The 17,973-nt window shown below is 47.6% G+C and overlaps 2 protein-coding genes across 14 annotated transcripts in view; one reads left to right on the top strand and one right to left on the bottom strand.

Annotated features, from left to right (window-relative positions):
• The window catches only part of LOC102456979 (tropomyosin alpha-1 chain), a 97,500-nt gene that overhangs the window by 35,101 nt on the left and 44,426 nt on the right, over positions 1–17,973 (bottom strand). The window contains exon 9 of one of the 5 annotated variants that reach the window (XM_075903104.1): positions 9,677–11,703. The exons of 3 other annotated variants lie outside the window; for them this stretch is intronic. In XM_075903104.1, the coding sequence (XP_075759219.1) occupies positions 11,630–11,703 (74 nt within the window). In that variant the 3' untranslated portion in view covers positions 9,677–11,629. Of the gene's footprint in view, positions 1–9,676; positions 11,704–14,025; positions 17,506–17,973 lie in introns of those variants that run through there. One more of the 5 variants, XM_075903106.1, reaches the window with a different exon arrangement.
• RAB8A (RAB8A, member RAS oncogene family) overlaps positions 1–17,973 on the top strand; it is a 53,634-nt gene that overhangs the window by 27,101 nt on the left and 8,560 nt on the right. The window lies entirely within an intron of this gene.

Genomic DNA, 17,973 nt, shown 5'->3' with positions numbered 1-17,973 from the left:
CTGTAGTAGGATTCATGCTTTCCCTTAAGTGCCGCTAAACATTGGCAATGCTACATGCAGCTTGTAATACTTTCACAAGTCTTGGATAAATATAGCATGTCGCTGGATACTTTCACTAGCACTTTCATAATTAAATTGCTGTTCTAGAAAAAACATGTCCAGAAGAAGCACTGTGCAACAACAACAAAAACCTCATTAAGAAACACATTCAACAGCTACTGTTTATGCCAGTTTTTTATCTATGAAGGATAAATCTATATTTGTGATGTGTCCAGTTTTGTAAAAAATTAAAGAACTCATTAGAGACTCAAACATATATTTAACACACTTGCAGCAAAGCTTTAGGTGTAATTAAAATACAGCAGTTACTCTAATTGAGGATTGGCGTAACAGAAATAAACCTTCTTTTTGAAAACAAACTCAAAGACATTCTCTTCCCTGGCTTCATTCAGTGACTATCACGAGATATCGAGGACGGTTGGTGTATTTTCAAATTGGCCCACCCAGATGTCACAGATGTTTTTTCAATACCCTATCTTTCAGTGAGGTTGCTTTTTAACCTTTTGTCACCTAGATGTCCACTAAATGTTTAGCAGCATCAGAGCCAGCACCAGGCTTTTCAGTGTTGGACTTATGAATCCTATGGATTATTTTAATCTCCTTGCAGTTGCTGAGAAACAGTTGGTGTCTTCCTTTAGGTAGGATGATAGTCATCTCACTAACAACTCCTGTTTTCTGTTAGGGTATTCTTCTCTCTTACTTTTTCTGGCTGATGATAGTGCCCAAAAGCCACCATGGTTTGAAGGTTTTCTGTGGGACTTGAAAAAGTGGGTGGCACACTGGAGAAGAGACTGGCAAAGAGCTGCTTGGAATGTGATTTTCATTTCAACTGGACATTTATAGGGAGTTATGAGAACTGACCAAGGCATACGAACGTTTGTAATGATCCCTAGACATTGCAAAGACCCATGCAAATAAATGCTGGTGGGTACATTGCAGTCTGATTACTCCAAGGTGACTTACTCCAGGACTAATTTCTTCAGTTTATATATGTGTGTATGAATTTGGTCGGCTGGTCTCCCAGCTTAGGCTGCCGGAATTATATACACCGAGTAGAATGTCTGTCAGGGATTTAGTGGGACCTTGGTCTCTAACATTCATACCGACTTCTAAAAACACACCTGTAAACATTTGTTTCAAGGTTTTTCAGGATGACCACTGTGACAATGCCTTTCGTAAAATGCACTCATTGAGTTTCATTTTTGTGTATTAAAAGCTGTTATGTTTATGTAGTATTTGTTTTTACTCTATTGTACAGGACCCTGAACACTGAATAAATAAACTTCTTATGAAATGAGCAGAACTCTTTCCTTTGGTTTCTGCTGGTCCTGTTCATCTTTCATGCATACAGCTTCCTAAGTAAAAAATAGGGCATTTTTCACTAGAGAAAAGGGGCAAGAAATTGGGTAAGTTCTGGTTTGGTCTTAACTCTTTTCTTTTAAATTATTTTCCCCCTTAATTTCCAGTTCTTTGTTGGAAAAACATTTCAGAAGAGCGACACAGGATAACTTAGTACAGGCAGTCCCCGGGTTACGTACAAGATAGGGACTGTAGGTTTGTTCTTAAGTTGAATCTGTATGTAAGTCGGAACTGGCATCCAGATTCAGCCACTGCTGAAACTGATCAGTTTCAACAGCGGCTGAATCTGGACACCAGTTCTGACTTACATACAGATTCAACTTAAGAACCCCAGGCGTCCCCAAGTCAGTTGCTGCTGAAACTGATCAGCAGCTGATTCCAGGAAGCCCGGGGCAGAGCAACTCTGCCTCGGGCTTCCTGTAGTCAGCCGCTGGTCAGTTTCAGCAGCGGCTAACTTGGGGATGCCTGGGGCAGAGCAGCTGGGGTGCTGCTGGGTTGGTCCAGTAGCGCGGCCGCTCCTCGGCGCTACTGGACCAACCCAGCTGCTCTGCCCCCGGCGTCCTGATTGAGCCACTGCTGAAACTGATCAGCAGCGGCTGAATCAGGACTCCTGGGGCAGAGCAGCTGGGGTGCTGCCGGGTTGGTCCAGTAGCGCCAAGGAGTGGTGCTGCGGGACCAACTGGCAGCGCCCCACCTGCTCTACCACAGGCCCCGGGCTTTGCTCCACGTCTCCCTGGTCTGCTGGCGGGTGGGGCACTAGCTGTGTCCCTCCCCAGCAGACCAGGGAAACATGGAGCAAAGCGGCGGAGGACCCGGGCCGCACCGCAGCGTTTCCAGATCAGCACGGCGGTCCAGCCCGGGTCCTCCGCGGCTTTGCTCAGCGTCTCCCTGGTCTGCAGACCAGGGAGACGCTTGAGCAAAGCGGCGGAGGACCTGGGGCCGGACCCGCGGCGCTTCCAGCTGATCTGGAAGCGGCCGCGGGTCTGGCCCCGGGTCCTCCGCCGCTTTGCTCCCCGTCTCCCTGGTCTGCTGGCTCGCCCAGCAGACCAGGGAGATGGGGAGCAGCTTTTCTCGCTCCGGAGGAGGTGGGCGGCGGGACCAGGCATCCCGCCGCTCCTGTCCTCCGGGGCGAGAAAATCCCCGTTCGTAACTGTGGATCCTACATAAGTCGGATCCGCGTAACTCGGGGACTGCCTGTATCTAGCATAAAGATGCTTAGCAATAAGTCTCATTTTACTGCAGAATCAAGTTGACTGTTTTCAATTTTTTATTGGGCCAACATCTGTTTAGGAAAGATACTCAGAGCTCTAAGTTTGTAACTTATTCAGGACTATGTAGTTTGAAAGCATGGACTTTCCACCAATAGAATTAGGTCCAGTAAAAGATATTACTTCTCATAACTTAAAATCCACAAGGCTACACCATGACTGCAATTCACATGTGGTGTTCTGTATATTCCACTACTGTAAGGCTATGTCTGCACTGCAAGGCTTCTTGCATAAGAGCTGTCTTGCACAAGAGTTCTTGTGAAAAATGTTTTGTGCAAGGGCTCATCTGCACTGCCATATGCTTTTGCACAAGAGTGTCCATGGCAGCGTGAACACACACTTGAGCAAGAAAGCTCTGGTGCCCATTTTAGCCATAGGGGTTTCCTGTGCAAGGAACCCCGCTGTTGCCTGTCTACACTGCCTTCTTGCACGATAGCTTTTGTGCAAGAGGGCTTATTCCTCATGGAGAGAGGAATAACTCTTGCTCAAGAAGCCCTCTTTTCTGATGCTTTCCTATAAGAACATACTTGCAAGAACACGCCTGCAGTGTAGACGCTCTGCAAGTTTTTGCGCAAGAACACCTGTTATTGCGCAAAAAGCCTGCAGTGTAGATGTAGCCTAATTGTAACCCATGCACCTAGGCTGGTTTGCTGTCCCATGCAGTGGCACCTAGACCACAGCAACAGATAACGAGACCTCTACAGCATGGGCTGGAAGCCATCTGGCTTTATAGCTCAAGCTGTAGAGGCTCCTATACCAAGCTTCAGAGGTCCCAGGTTCAAGTCCACATGGTCATGGTTACATAAGCACACCCTCTTGCTCTTATTTGGGGAACTGCCATAACTGATGTTTACTTAATTTTGTTGCAACTACCACCCAACTTAACACACATTATTCCTCAGACAGATATGGGGATCAAACCTGTGACTTTTGGAGTGAGAGTGATTTGTGTTAAAGGTATATGTAGCAAAATAATTGGAAATGGTTTAACAATCTGCCCTGGGCTAGCAGGAAACATTGGCATGACGCTAGTGCACAGTTCCTTGATTTTCTGTCACTGCTCTTGGCCGAGGCTTGTGGAGAGGGTTACCTCTTCAACACTCCCCCCCCCTTACCTTTCCCTTCAGTAGGCGCTCCTTCAGGCCAAAACCGCTATAGAAAATGAAATCAAGGACATGCTAGATATGGGTGTAATCTGCCCTGCTGAGACTGCATAGGCCTCTCCACTAGTCCTGCTTCCAAAATGGAATGGGGAATCTGCTTTTGCATGTGGTCTGGATGCGCTCTTGCAAAAGCACATCTCAAGAAATCTGCAGTGTAGTTGTAGCCTCAGTAAGAAGCTCTCTTAGAAGGAAAGCCACTGGTGTGTCTGAGAGGAAATGTTTCTCCATTGTGTGTGCTCTAGAGAAGCTACACCCATATATTTGGGAATGGCGTTTTTATCTGCAGACCAACTATTCTGCTCTGAAGTGGCTTCACACAGTCAGAGAAACTAACAAGAAACTCCTTCAGTGGAACTTGGCTCTTCAAGACTTACAGTGCATTTCAGGAGCTTCTAACGAAGTGGTCGATATACTCCTGTGAGTTTCCCAGACTCAGATTGTTAAAATTGTAATCTCCATCACTGTATTCCATGAATATGAGGAATCTTGTTTAGTTTTCATGTATTCAGTATTGAATTTAGTATATACGTGTATCATATTAGCTATGTTTTCTCCTAGGCCTCCAGGAAAAAAATCACAGCTAGTGTGGACCAGCCTGCCCAGCACCTACTCTGATTTTGCGGGGGGATGTGATGGATGGGAAGGGTACCCTACCCTTTCTACACATCCCAGCATTCAGTAACTAAAGGGTTAAATCCAGAACAAGGGGTATCCAGGAAGTGTTGGCAGGGAGCCAGGAGAGCCAATGGGAAGAAAGTGAGATGTGCCTGCTGCAGTTCTTTGTGTGGTTTTGGGAGAGATGGAATGAATCTTGGAAGCCAGACATGAAATGTCCAGTAGCAATATTTATGTCTACAAAGGACAGAACCTGGGGAGAAGAAATGTGAGTAGATAGGGAATGTGTAGTTAGATGTGATCAGGGTTGTTGTTTTTTTTAAAAAAAAATAATTAATTAATTTTATTTCTGTGCTCAGAGTCCATGTGTTCCCTCCAACCTCCGTATACTGTAACAAGCTGAATCCCAGGGAAGTAATTCTCTGTGTTTTAATCTGTTTTCTCAATTGCTCTGTAACATCTGGCAACCGAGTATGCTTCATCAAAAGTCTTTTTTGCTTTGTTAATAAAATCACCTTTTTTAAGGCTATGATCTGATGCCTGTGTCCTACAAAGCAGGAGGGTCTGTGAGCACATGCCTGAGACTGAGAGGTTAGCTGTTAGAAATTACACTTTGTTTTCAAGCTCTCTCCTGGGGGAGGATAAAAGGTTGGGGTACCCCATGGGACGAAGTTCCCAAGTGAGTCTTCCTGAATTCAGAAAAAGCGGTTTTGCACTTGGGTGGTGGCAGCATCCCACCTAAGGTTAGGGAATCTGTGACTTTGGAAAGTTTTTAAGAAGAAGCCTAAAAAGGCAAGAGATTTTTAAAGATTCTGGCAGGGCCCATAGGGCTGGGAATATAGAATCATAGGGCTGGAAAGGACCTCAAGAGATCGTCTAGTCCAGTCCCCTGTACGCAAGACAGAGCTAAATATTAACTAGACCAGCCCTGATAGGTATTTAAAAATTTAGCATGATGCAGATTCCACAGCTTCCTTAGGAATTTATTCCAGTGGTTAACCACCTGGCCAATTAAGAAGTTGTTCCTAATATCCAACCTTACCCTCCCTTGCTGCAGTTTAAACCCATCGCTTGTCCTATCAAAGATTAAGGAAAATAACTCTTCACCCCTTCTCCTTGTTAACAACCTTTTATGTACTTGAAAAACTATCATGTCCCCTCTGTCTTCTCTTTTCTAGACTAATCAAACCCAGTTATTTCACTCTTCTCTCACATTCTAGACAGTTAATCATTTTTGTTTGTTCTGAACTTTTTTTTCCAGTTTGTCCAATCTATCCTGAAATGTGACATCTAGAACTGGACACTGGACACAATACTCCAGTTGAGGCCTAATCAGTGCAAAGTAGAGTGGAAGAATGATTTTTCATACCTAAAACAGAATACTAGAACTGAAAGGGACCTCGACAGGTCATTGAGTCCAGTCCCCTGCTCTCACAACAGAACTAAGCACCATCTAGACCATCCCTGATTAGATGTCTGTCTAACCTGCTCTTAAATTTATCTCCAGCGATGGAGATTCCACAACAATTTATTCCAATGTTTAACCACCTTGACACTTAGAAAGTTTTTCCTACTGTCCAAACTAAACCTCCGTTGCTACAGTTTAAGCCTATTGCTTGTTGTCCTATCTTCAGAGGCCAAGGAGAACAAATCTTCACCTCCCCCCAACCCTTTTAGATACCTGAAAACCGCTATCCTGTCCCCTCAGTCTTCTTTTTTCCAAACTAAACAAGCCCAATTCCTTCAGCCTTCCCTCATAGTTCATGTTTTCTAGACATTTCATCATTTTGGGATGATGGGCTGGGATGATTTAGTTGCAGTTGGTCCTGCTTTGGGCAGGGGACTGGACTCAATGACCTCCTGAGGTCTCTGTCAGCTCTGATTCTATGATTTTTGTTGCTCTTCTCTGCACCTTCTCTAATTTCTCCACATCTTTCTTGAAATGTGGTGCCCAGAACCAGGGGCGGATGAGAGTTTTGCAGGACCAAGGGCAGCACAATTTCATGGAGCCCCCCTTTGGAGAAAAAATAGAAAAAAGGCATCCCCCCTGTGCCCACTTCTCCAGTAGCCTCACTCTGATCATGTGAACTACCCCTCCTCATCCCTTCTCCTAACACCACCCTCTACACACCTGTCCTGCCTCTCTCCTCTAGTGCAGGTCCCTCCCCTGCAGGTGTCTGCCCTTCTACTTCACCCCCAGAATCCCCTGGCACCTGCACCTTCCCTTAGCCCTGCACCCTCCTGGTGCTTCCCCGTTCCTTCACTGCCCCTGCCCCCTTTGCCCTCTTTTTCCCTGATGCCCACACCCTCACAACCCTCTGCCCCCATTCACCTCATGCCCCTGTGTGTGCCCTCACACATGCCTTGCTCCATCCCCGCCTTCCTCATGCCCACCCCTCCTTTCAAACCTTCTCTCAGCACCTCCCTCTCCCCCCTTTAGCACCCAATGCCCTTACCCTCTCCTCTCCCAGCATCACCCTGTCCCCCCTCCCACTGACACCTCCCCTCCTGCCCTTTTCCTCATTGTCTCCACTTGGCCCCCTGGCATTTTTCTCTCCTCCACGCTGTCCCTTGGACTATGTCTAGACTGGCATGATTTTCTGCAAATGCTTTTAATGGAAAAGTTTTCTGTTAAAAGCATTTGTGGAAAAGAGCATCTAGATTGGCACGAAACAAAATACAGGACTATGTAGCACTTTAAAGACTAACAAGATGGTTTATTAAATGATGAGCTTTCGTGGGCCAGACCCACTTCCTCAGATCAAATAGTGGAAGAAAATAGTCACAACCATATATAACAAAGGATACAATTTAAAAAAATGAACATATGAAAAGGACAAATCAAATTTCAGAACAGAAGGGGAATGCGGGGGGGGGGGGGAGAGTAAATGTCTGTGAGCTAATGGTGATAATTGGGGAGGCTATCTTGGTAGTGGGTTAGATAGCCAGAGTCTTTGTTGAGCCCCCCGCGTAGAGTGTCGAATTTTAGCATGAATGAATTTTTGCGGAAAAGCGTCCATGCCAATCTAGACACGCTTTTGCGCAAAAAAGCTCCGATCGCCATTTTCGCCATCGGGGTTTTTTTGCGCAAAACAAATCTGAGCTGTCTACACTGGCCCTTTTGCGCAAAAGGTCTTTTGCCAGAACGGGAGCAGCATAGTATTTCTGCAAGAAGCATTGATTTCAGACAATAGGAAGTCAGTGTTCTTGCGGAAATTCAAGTGGCCAGTGTAGACAGCTGGCAAGTTTTTCTGCAAAAGCAGCTGCTTGCCAGTCTAGATGCAGCCTTGGTGCTTTTCCCTTTCTTCTCCTGACCTGCACCCCTCCCCTCAGCACAAGCCCCTTCCTCTGCCATCCACCTTCTGCCTTTCAGTTTGCAGGGCGGCCGCAACCCCAGCCCAGACTCCAGACCACATGCTGAACCGAGCAGTGCAACGCTGGGCCACGTGGTTTTAAAGTCCCGGGCTGTGATGTCACGCCACGCTCAGGTGTCTCCCCTCTCAGTTGTTGCACGGCGTTTCAGCATGCCGTGCATGCGCTCCCTCGGGCCCACATGGCCCATACTGGCTAGCGCCAGGGAATTTAAAGTAAGGGGCTGCGGCGCCCCATCACAATCCCCCTTCTCCTCCAGCAGCCACCAGCCGGCCCTTCTGCGGACGGCCCACCGGGAAATTCCCAGTATCCCGCTGGGCCAGTCCGCCCCGGCGCTGGCGCAGTGCCTATTGAAGCACAGGGCCCGGGGCAGCTGCCCTGCTCGCCCTGCCTATATCCGCCGCTGCCCAGAACTGGACACAATACTCCAATTGAGGCCTCAGCACAGAGTAGAGCAGAAGAACGACTTCTCATGTCTTGCTCCCAACACTCTTGTTAATGCATCCCAGAATCATGTTTGCTTTTTTTGCAACAGCATCACACTGTTGACTCATATTTAGCTTGTGATCCACTATGATCCTTAGATCCCTTTCTGCCGTACTCCTTCCTAGACAGTCACTTCCTATTCTGTATGTGTGAAACTGATTGTTCCTTCCTAAGTGAGTATTTTGCATTTGTCCTTATTAAACTTCATCCTATTTACCTCAGACCATTTCTCCAGTTTGCCCAGTAGATTTTGAATTATGACCCTATCCTCCAAAGTAGTTGCAACCCCTCCTTGCTGCAAATTTAATAAGCACACTCTGAATGCCAATATCTAAATTGTTGATGAAGATATTGAGCAGAATCGGTCCCAGAAGAGATCCCTGGGAAACCCCATTTGTTATGCTTTCCAGCATGACTGTGAATCGTTAATAACTACTCTCTGAGAACAGTTATCCAGCCAGTTATGCACCCATCTTATAGTAGCTCCATCTAAGTTGTATTTGCCTGGTTTATTGATAAGAAGGTCATGCAAGACCATGTCAAATGCATTACTAAAGTCTAGGTATAGCACATCCACTGCTTCTCCCTTATCCACAAGGCTTGATATCCTATCAAAGAATGAGTGTGAATGACTGTTACCTATCACCTTATGTTCTTCCAGATGTTTGCAGATGAATCCCTTAATTACTTGCTCCATTATCTTTCCTGGCACACAAGTTAAACTGACCGGTCTGTAGTTTCCTGGGTTGTTCTTATTTCCCTTTTTATAGATGGGCACTATATTTGCCCTTTTCCAGTCTTCTGGAATCTCTCCTGACTTCATGATTTTTCAAGATGATAGCTAAAGGCTCAGATACCTCCTCTATCAGCTCCTCGAGTATTCTAGGATGCATTTCATCAGGCCCTGGTGATTTGAAGACATCTCAATTTTCTAAGTAATTTTTAACTTTTTTTAAAAATTTTATCTTCCAAACCTACCCCATTTCCACTAGCATTCATTATGTTAGGCATCCCTTTATCATCATCAAACTTCTTGGTGAAGACCGAAACAAAGAAGTCATTAAGCACCTCTGCCATTTCCAAGTTTCCTGTTAGGCTTCATCTACACTGACTGTTTTGCCAGCAGTGAGTATGCAAATGAAGTGCAGATTAGCATCTCACACACTTCATTTGCATAATTTATGCAAGCCCCTTTTGCACAAAGGGTTTTTGTGCAAAAAAAGTAGTGTGGACGGGGATTTTTTGTGCAAAAAACCCTTTTTCCGCAAAAAAAAAAACCCTGTCCACACTACTTTTTTTTTTGCGTAAAAAAAGTCTCGTATAAATTATGCAAAATGAAGTGTGACAATATGCTAATCTGTGCTTCATTTGCTTACTCACTGCTGGCAAAACCGACAGTGTAGACATAGCGTTATTGTTTCTCTCTCTCCATTCAGCAGTGGGCCTACCCCGTCCTTGGTCTTCCTCTTGCTCCTTATATATTTATAGAATGTCTTTTTGTTATCCTTTATGCTTCTAGCTAGATTGAGCTTGTTTTGTGACTTTGCCTTTCTGATCTTGCCCCTGCATAGCTGTGTTGTTTGCTTATATACATCCTGTTTGCCAATGTAGTACATGAAACACTTAAAACTTGGTACCTCTGTCTTCTATCTGTACACTAATCATCTTAAAAGGCCTCTTACTGGATTTCCCAATTTTTATTTTACAGGGCATATAAATATCCTTTGAAAGATCATTCTGCAAACATGTCTAATACCTTGAATCTATATCCACACCGAGCATTCAAACACCATTTTTTCCAGCGTGTGCAATGCAGTATGATCTGGTCAAAAACGGAAGAGGAAAGATTTTTTTTTCTGTAAAATCTAATGTTATTAAGTGAATGTGATCTTTGCTACCACCACAAGGCTGACCTGGGTAGGAAATCTAGGGCATTTCTTGAATTAAAATGAAGAACTGGATCTTAACTTTTTGCAAGGCTATGTTTGAGACTTTATGGATATTCTATCAGCACATATGAAAGTAATGTATTTGATTCATATACCAAGAATGAAAGAATCCATTTTCTTCGTATTCTTGGTTGAAGAAGCAAAACCTTCATAACCCAATTGTTTCCCCTCTCAACACACTTAGGGTATGTCTACACCACAGCGTTAATTCAAGTTAATTTAATTCGAAATAGTTAATTTGAATTAAGCTAATTCGAAATAACGCATCTATACACAAAAACTATTTCAAAATAGCGTTTTGCTGTTTCGAAGTAGCGCGTCCACTCTAAGTGGACCCTGAACTGAAGTTAAGGCTGGCCGGAACCAGTGCCGGCAGGGCATCCGGTTAGGACTTAGTGTGTGGGGCTGCTGCCTGAGGCTAACTGAGCTCTGTGCTTAAAGTAACCCTACCCCCACCCCAGACAGACAGTTCTCAGGGTTCCCCGCTTGCTTGTCTACCTCGATGAGGGACAGCAAAGCAGTCCTGTCTTGGAGTGCCCTGAGTGGGACACCATTTGGGACACCACAACACTCGGCCACATGGTGCGTCTCGTGGGGTCGTTGCCATCAGCCCGGCTGCACTTGCTGCAGGCTGCCATCCGAGGGTCCACTGGAGGGCTGTCAGGATCCAGGAGGCCCTGAGGGAGAGCGTCCACCCCGAGGAACCCTCAGAGCCTCCTCGGTCCTCCCCACCAAGGGCTCATGCCCCATTCCTCCCTCACATCCTTCCACTTACTCCTCCCTAGCCCCCCTTCCTGATGTCAAATAAAATACACTTTTTTCAAAAATAGAAATTGGGTTTATTGAACAAAACTGGGGGGGGATGATGAACCTCTGGGGAGACTGGGGAAAGGAGGCGGGAGATGGGAGGAGAGAGGGTGGGAGAGGGTTGGGGGAAAACTGGGAGGAGGGAAGCAAGGGGAGAAAGAGGTAGGGGAAGCTCAGTGCTCAGGGGTGGGGGTCTTGTCAGGCCACATATCTCCCAGCACGGCGAGTGCGGGGCCTCGGTGTCCCCAGGAGGATGGGGAGGAGTGTGCGGAGGTTGAGGTGGGGAGTGTGGAGATTGAGGAGGAGGGTGAGGAGGGAGAGATGGGAGAATCAGTGGGAGGAGGAACAGTAGCTCGGGGGGCAGCAGGCGCTGGAGCGGCACGAGGCAGCATGCTCTGCACCAGGGTCTGCAGATGGATACTGATGGCACGACCCTGGGCAAGGAGCTCCCTCTGGAACTCCTGTTCTTCCTGTGCCCGCTGCTCCATGATGTGGGTCAGAGCTCACAGGGCCCCCAGCTGCTGCTCTCAGTACCCCTGCCATGTTGCGGTCATCCGTGGAGCCCTTGGGTGCGGGAGCATGTCCCGGGAGGGGTGGGGTACCTTGCATATGCAGTTGGTGCGGCTGTGGAGAAAGAAGAGAAGTGGTCAGTTCTCCCTGGGGACACAGTGGGTGAAGCCCAGTCCCCCTCTGCGAGGTGAGGATGACCGTGCTCTGCACTGTCAGAGCCAATGTGCTTGCACAGAGGCCATGGTCGGAATGTCCGGCTATCCCCGGGAGTGGGAGCTGCCCCGAGACCGCACCCATGCCCCAGTGCTGTGTATAGTGTGGGTAAGGTGGGGGGGAGATGTTAGAGGGGGCTTGTGAAGGGAGGGCATCCTGCTGTGTCCCGCCCCAGGGTCAGGAGCATGTCAGGTCTCTTCACACACGTGTGTGGCTATCAGGCCACAGCCCCTGTGTGTCACTCAGCTGGAGCCACATACCCGGGGTGGCACGGCACATGCTCACACGTGCAGAGATTGCTGCATGATCCATGGTAAGCAAGGCCCACGCACGCGGTCCCGTGTCTCCCTCACCACCCCCCGGGAATGGGACAGTGATGGCACTTACGTGGTGTGGCCTCCACAGACGACCCCTGGTGACTCCACTGCTGGGACAGCTCGGGGGTCCGGCCGGTTTGGCACCCTCCATGGCCACTCCTCCTCTGCTCCCTGGTCAGGGCCCTCTGGTCCTGGCTCGCTACCCCCTAACCCCCAGGATGCGGTCCAGTGCCTCGAAGTAGGGGCAGGTGTCTGCCCCTGCTGAGGAGCTGCCCCAAGTGGCCCTGGTATACTCCTGCTGCAGCTCTTTAATTTTCAGGTACACCTGCTCCTGGGTGCGCCTGTGGCCTTTCTGGGCCATGGTGGCAGCTATGCGGCCGTAGGCAGTCGCGTTCCTCCGTCCAGTGCGAGATCATGGACATTGGGGGCCTGTCCCCAAACCTCAATGAGGTCCATGATCTCTGCAATAGTCCAGGAGGGAGCGCAGTGTCTACGGCCTCTGGCTGGCTCCTGGGTGCTGGGGGACTGGGCAGGGATGGCTCGCTGGCACTGGCTGCCCAGCTCATGGTGGGGCTACTGGGTCAGGGGCAGAGACTGCAGGCAGGTCTGGATTTGGCATGTGCAGTCTGGCCAGAGTCTACCCCTTTTAGGGCTCTGGGGCTGGGGGAGAGGAGAGGAGTTTTCCTGGTTTGGTCCAGAGTGGCCACCCGGGGACACTGGGAAGGGCTGGAGGCCAGCTAATTCTAATTAAGTGGCTACACAGCACTTATTTTGAATTAGCTATTTCGAATTTGGCATTACTCCTCATAGAATGAAGTTTACCAAATTCGAATTAAGTGCTCCACTATTTCGAATTAAATTTGAAATAGTGTTTTGCATGTATAGATGCTATTAAAGTTAATTTCAAATAACAGCTATTTCTAATTAACTTTGCAGTGTAGACATACCCTTAGATTTTTTGTTTGAGATGAGAAAAATACTTTATCTGGATTTATTGGGCAGCTCTTCTATACAGTGATTATGGCTAATAGTATTATAATGCATATATATTGATTTTAATATATCCAAGAACAGCCTGGTGCACTTTGAAAATCTCAGCAAACATGGCCTCAATTTTTACACTTCATCGAAAAGATAAATGGAAATTCTTCTTTTATCTTCAGTTATAGAAAGTCCCATGTGGATGTCTTTTACACAAAGAACAAACATACTTATCCTACCTTAACTCATTGAATGTTAATTAATAAATATAATTTATCTCCATCAAATAGCAGTCTTTCTCAATACCATGTATTTATATCTGCCATATGAAGTATGGGGTGGGGAAAACATTTTAAAGTATATTAATTCCACAGCAAGCAGCTGCATTTCTCCGAATTACTTATTGTCTATTCAGCTGTATTACAGACCCATTGTAAAACTAGTTAAGGAGTATAGGCGTAGGCAGGGCTGGCCCAAGGCATTCTGGAGCCCCGGGCATGGCCATGCGGTGCCGCCCCCGGGCGCACAGCGCATGTGCGGGCCCTCCCGTGGGGAGCGGGCCTGCCCTCCTAGGGTGTGCAGGCCCGCCCCTGGGGCACACGGCGCATGCACGGCCCGGCTACAGCCACAGCCACTGGCACGTCGCGTGGGGCCTGCCCCCGGGGCGCACGGCGCAAGCGCGGCCCAGTCCGGCTCAGCCGTCGCTGCATGTGCCGGGTCGTATAGGGCCCCGCGGCTGTGGGGGAAAGGGTGCTGTTGGCCGGTGCCGCGGGGATGTGGGTAGGCCGGCTATGCGGGAGCCAGGTGCGCAGTGCCTGATGGCAGCTATAAGCGACGCCGCATACCCCTTACAGCTGCCATCAGGCGCCCCCCATCGGTTGGTGCCCTGGGCAGCTGCCCGGCTCACCCATGCCTTCATCTGGCCCTGGGCATAGGTTTTTAAAATTATTTAGTTGCTGTTTTGCTCAGTGTTGCAACATGCAAGTCCAAAACCCTGCATCACTTTTTAAAATGAGACTTTGGTTCCTAAGTCAGTTGAGTGTTGTAGCACTGAGCATAGGAACACTTACATATATTTTAAAATATGAGTTTTCTGTTTTGATAAACAGGAACTTTGTTTCTTGCCAGAAGGAAAAGAAAAACTGAAAAGAAATGCAAATACAAAAGTCATCCTTTTCCTTAAAGTGGCTTGTGGAAACACAGGGGGTAGTCTACACTACAAAGTTAATTTGAACTAACAGCCGTTAGTTCGAATTAACTTTGATAGGCGCTACACATGCAAACCGCTAGTTCGAACTTAATTCGAACTAGCAGTAAGCTTAATTCGAACTAGGTAAACCTCATTCTATGAGGACTAACGCCTAGTTCGAATTAACTAGTTAGAATTAAGGGCTGTGTAGCCACTTAATTCGAACTAGTGGGAGGCTAGCCCTCCCCGGCTTTCCCTGGTGGCCACTCTGGGCACCACCAGGGAAACTCTTCTGCCCCCCTCCCGGCCCCGGAGCCCTTAAAGGGGCACGGGCTGGCTACGGTGCCCGTGCCAGGTGCAAGCCTGCCAGCGCCCAGCCAGCAGACCCTGCAACTGGCATGGCTCGAGCTGGCCACCCGCTGCCCCCCAGCCCTCCGCCTCTTCCCGGGACCAGGCTGGTGGCTCCTGGGAGCATGCCCAAGTCCGCAAGGGGCGGGCGCCTGCCTGGTCTAGTGCAGACATCATGGACCTCATCCATGACCTCCGCACTAGGCACAGGAAAGTGGCCGTCTAGGGCAGGATAGCTGCCAGCCTGGCCACCCAGGAGCAGGTTGGCATGAAAATCAAGGTGGTCCACTGAGATCCCTGACCCTGAGCTTAGAATGGCCGTACTGCGTCAGACCAAAGGTCCATCTACCCCAGTAGCCTGTCTGCCGACCACGACCAACACTAGATACCCTGGAGGGGATGGACCAAAGACAATGACCAAGCCATTTGTCTTGTGCCATTCATTTCCAGCCTTCCAAAACAGAGGCCAGGGACACCATTCTTACCCCCTGGCTAATAGCACTCCATGGACCCAACCTCCATGACTTTATCTCACTTCTCTTTAAACTCTGTTCTAGTTCTAGCCTTCACAGCCTCCTGCAGCAAGGAGTTCCACAGGTTGACTATTTGCTTTGTGAAGAAGAACTTTCTGTTATTAGTTTGAAGCCTGCTACCCATTCATTTCACTTGGTGTCCTCTAGTCCTTCTATTATGGGAACTAATGAAGAACTTTTCTTTATGCACCCTCTCCACACCACTCGTGCTTTTATAGACCTCTATCATATCCCCCTTCAGTCTCCTCTTTTCTAAGCTGAGAAGTCCCAGTCTCTTTAGCCTCTCTTCATATGGGACCTGTTCCAAACCCTGATCATTTTAGTTGCCCTCCCCTCTCCCACCTTCTTTTCCCAGTCTCCCCGAGTTTTGTTCAATAAAGAGAGTTTCTATTTTTGAACACACGTGTCCTTTATTTTGAACATCAGGAAGGGGGGCTAGGGAGGGGTAAGTGGAAGGAGGTAAGGGAGGAATGGGGTATGAGCCCCTGATGGGGAGGACTGGGATGGCTCTCCGGGCTCCTCGGGGTGGAAACTCTCCTGAAGCCCCTTGATTGACCCCCCCTCTGGATGGCAGCCTGCGGCAAGTGCAGCCGGGCTGATGGCCGAGTGCTGTGATGTGCCGAGTGTGGGCACTCAGGGCACACCAAGCCAGGACTGCTTTGCAAGCGGGGCACTCCTGAGAACTGTCTGTCCGGGGTGGGGGTCGGGTCCCTTTAAGCACAGCCCTTGGCTAGCCTGAGACAGCAGCTCCACACTCTAAGTCCTAATCTGATGCCCTGCCGGCACTGCTTCCGGCCATCCTTAACCTCAGTTCAGGGTCCACTCTGTGTGGACATGCTAGTTCGAATTAGCAAAACGCTAATTTGAACTAGTTTTTAAGTCTAGATGCACTAATTCGAATTAGCTTAGTTCGAATTAACTAATTCGAACTAAGTTAGTTCGAATTAGTGCTGTAGTATAGACATACCCAGGTAGATTAGTTTCTTCACCATGCTGTACTCTCATTGTTTCTGTTGAGTCACCCACAGAAAATGAGAATACTTGAACAAAGATATTTCAATATAATAGTATGAGAATAATCAGCATTCCTATTATCTAACCTGCTTCTCAGCTGTTAAAAATTGGACCAAGTTAGTTTGTACAAAACTGCCATGAAGATTTTAACTGATTATTCAAATTAATAATAATTGCTTGCTTTAGTCAGTTTTAATTATTGGAGATTAAAAAGGTTGTAATGCAGTTTGAATAAATCATTTTGTGTTTGTGATAAGGGGCTTTATTTTGTAAGCTTCATTAGTTCGACACAAATCGCTTTATGATTGACTAGGATTAGACTATTTATAATCTGCTTCCCTGGGCAGCAGATCAGAAGATTAGGTTAGGATCAACATAGAAATCTTTTACATACAGGTTTTTTGTCTTATTTTCCTGAGAAATTGGAATGTGCAATAGAAGTAAAACTGTACATGGCAGCTAGGACTGAGTTCTTGGGAAATCATGACCAAAATACTCCTCAGTTAGGCCTTGGCTCAGAAAAGCACATAAGCACAAGCTAAAATATTCTCCTAATTCAGGGATTTTAGTGGAGCTTCAGTTTAAACCAGAAAAGAGGTAGGAAACCTGGGTTACCTATATACTGTACTAGAGATCAGATGTATTGGGGAAGAATGAATTCCGTGCTCTCTTCGGTGCTCTGTCCAGCCACAGAGTTGGTGGCAATAGGAGCAAGATGTGGACTACAAAGCTGAGCTTTAGCCTCGATTCCTGCCAAAGAGGTTGTGCACTCCTGGACTACCCTGGAGAAGCCTGGATGCAGCACATTGTTACAGTCCTGATGTGGCTAGACTTACTTCCCTTCCCACATTGGCTCAACACTGCTGGCTGGTGCATGTGTTGGCAAAGGCAAAGCCAAGTATTTCCCTGCGGTTTTATATCTCTCCAAGCTCACTTGCTTGCAGGGAGCACCAGGCACCACTGGGTGGGAACACTAATGTCATACAGAAGAGCAGGGGGGAGGTGGTGGTGTATGAAAACTTGGAGGAAGCCTCTCACACCACTTAATCTCTAGCATGGCTATGCAAGGCTGGGTCAGAATCTGACCCTGCATTAAAATGGTTGTAGTCTTGCACTGACAAACACAGTCCTATGATCATTGTCCTTCACATAATTCATCTCCATGTCTATATTACATCATGGTGATCCACAGCTGCTAAGGAGATGGAAGCCTGGCTCCTCCAAAGTCAATGCGAGTGCTGTCTGCTGTCTTCACCTTTGGTTGTACCGAAAGCTCTCGACTCAATAGTAATAGAGATGTAGCCGTGTTAGTCTGGTCTTGCTGAAACAAAAGACAGGACTATGCAGCACTTGAGTCTCTCAACTCAAGGCTGAAATAACTAATTGAACTGCCTCGTGAACCCAAGGAGAGACGTGGAGAGTCACAGTACAGCAGTGGGCACGGACTCAGGTTATAGTGATAGCTCACTGTTATCAGGTCCGACCAAAGAGTGTGCGGGGCCCTAGGCTGGCCCTAGGCTGGCAGCGCAGGGCCCAAGGTGACCACCTCGCTCGCCTTGCCCAAAGCCCGGGCCTGACGGTTATGTTTGTTGCATCCTATTCCTTACATTACTGTGGAGAACTATAGTGAAGTCACAACTCAAACTGCAAATCTGAACCAAATCCAAAAGTTTGACAGTTCTTGCAAAAACTCACTCTTACCTCAATTGCCTCTGAGTGATGCTTTGAAATTCCTCGAGAGCATTCAAAACGTGTCAGACAAAGTACTAATGCAACTCCTGTCGTCTTT

This window comes from Pelodiscus sinensis, chromosome 19, assembly GCF_049634645.1.
Source record: "Pelodiscus sinensis isolate JC-2024 chromosome 19, ASM4963464v1, whole genome shotgun sequence".
In the NCBI taxonomy this organism is placed as follows: Eukaryota; Metazoa; Chordata; order Testudines; family Trionychidae; genus Pelodiscus; species Pelodiscus sinensis.
This window is presented reverse-complemented; position numbering and strand designations above follow the sequence as displayed.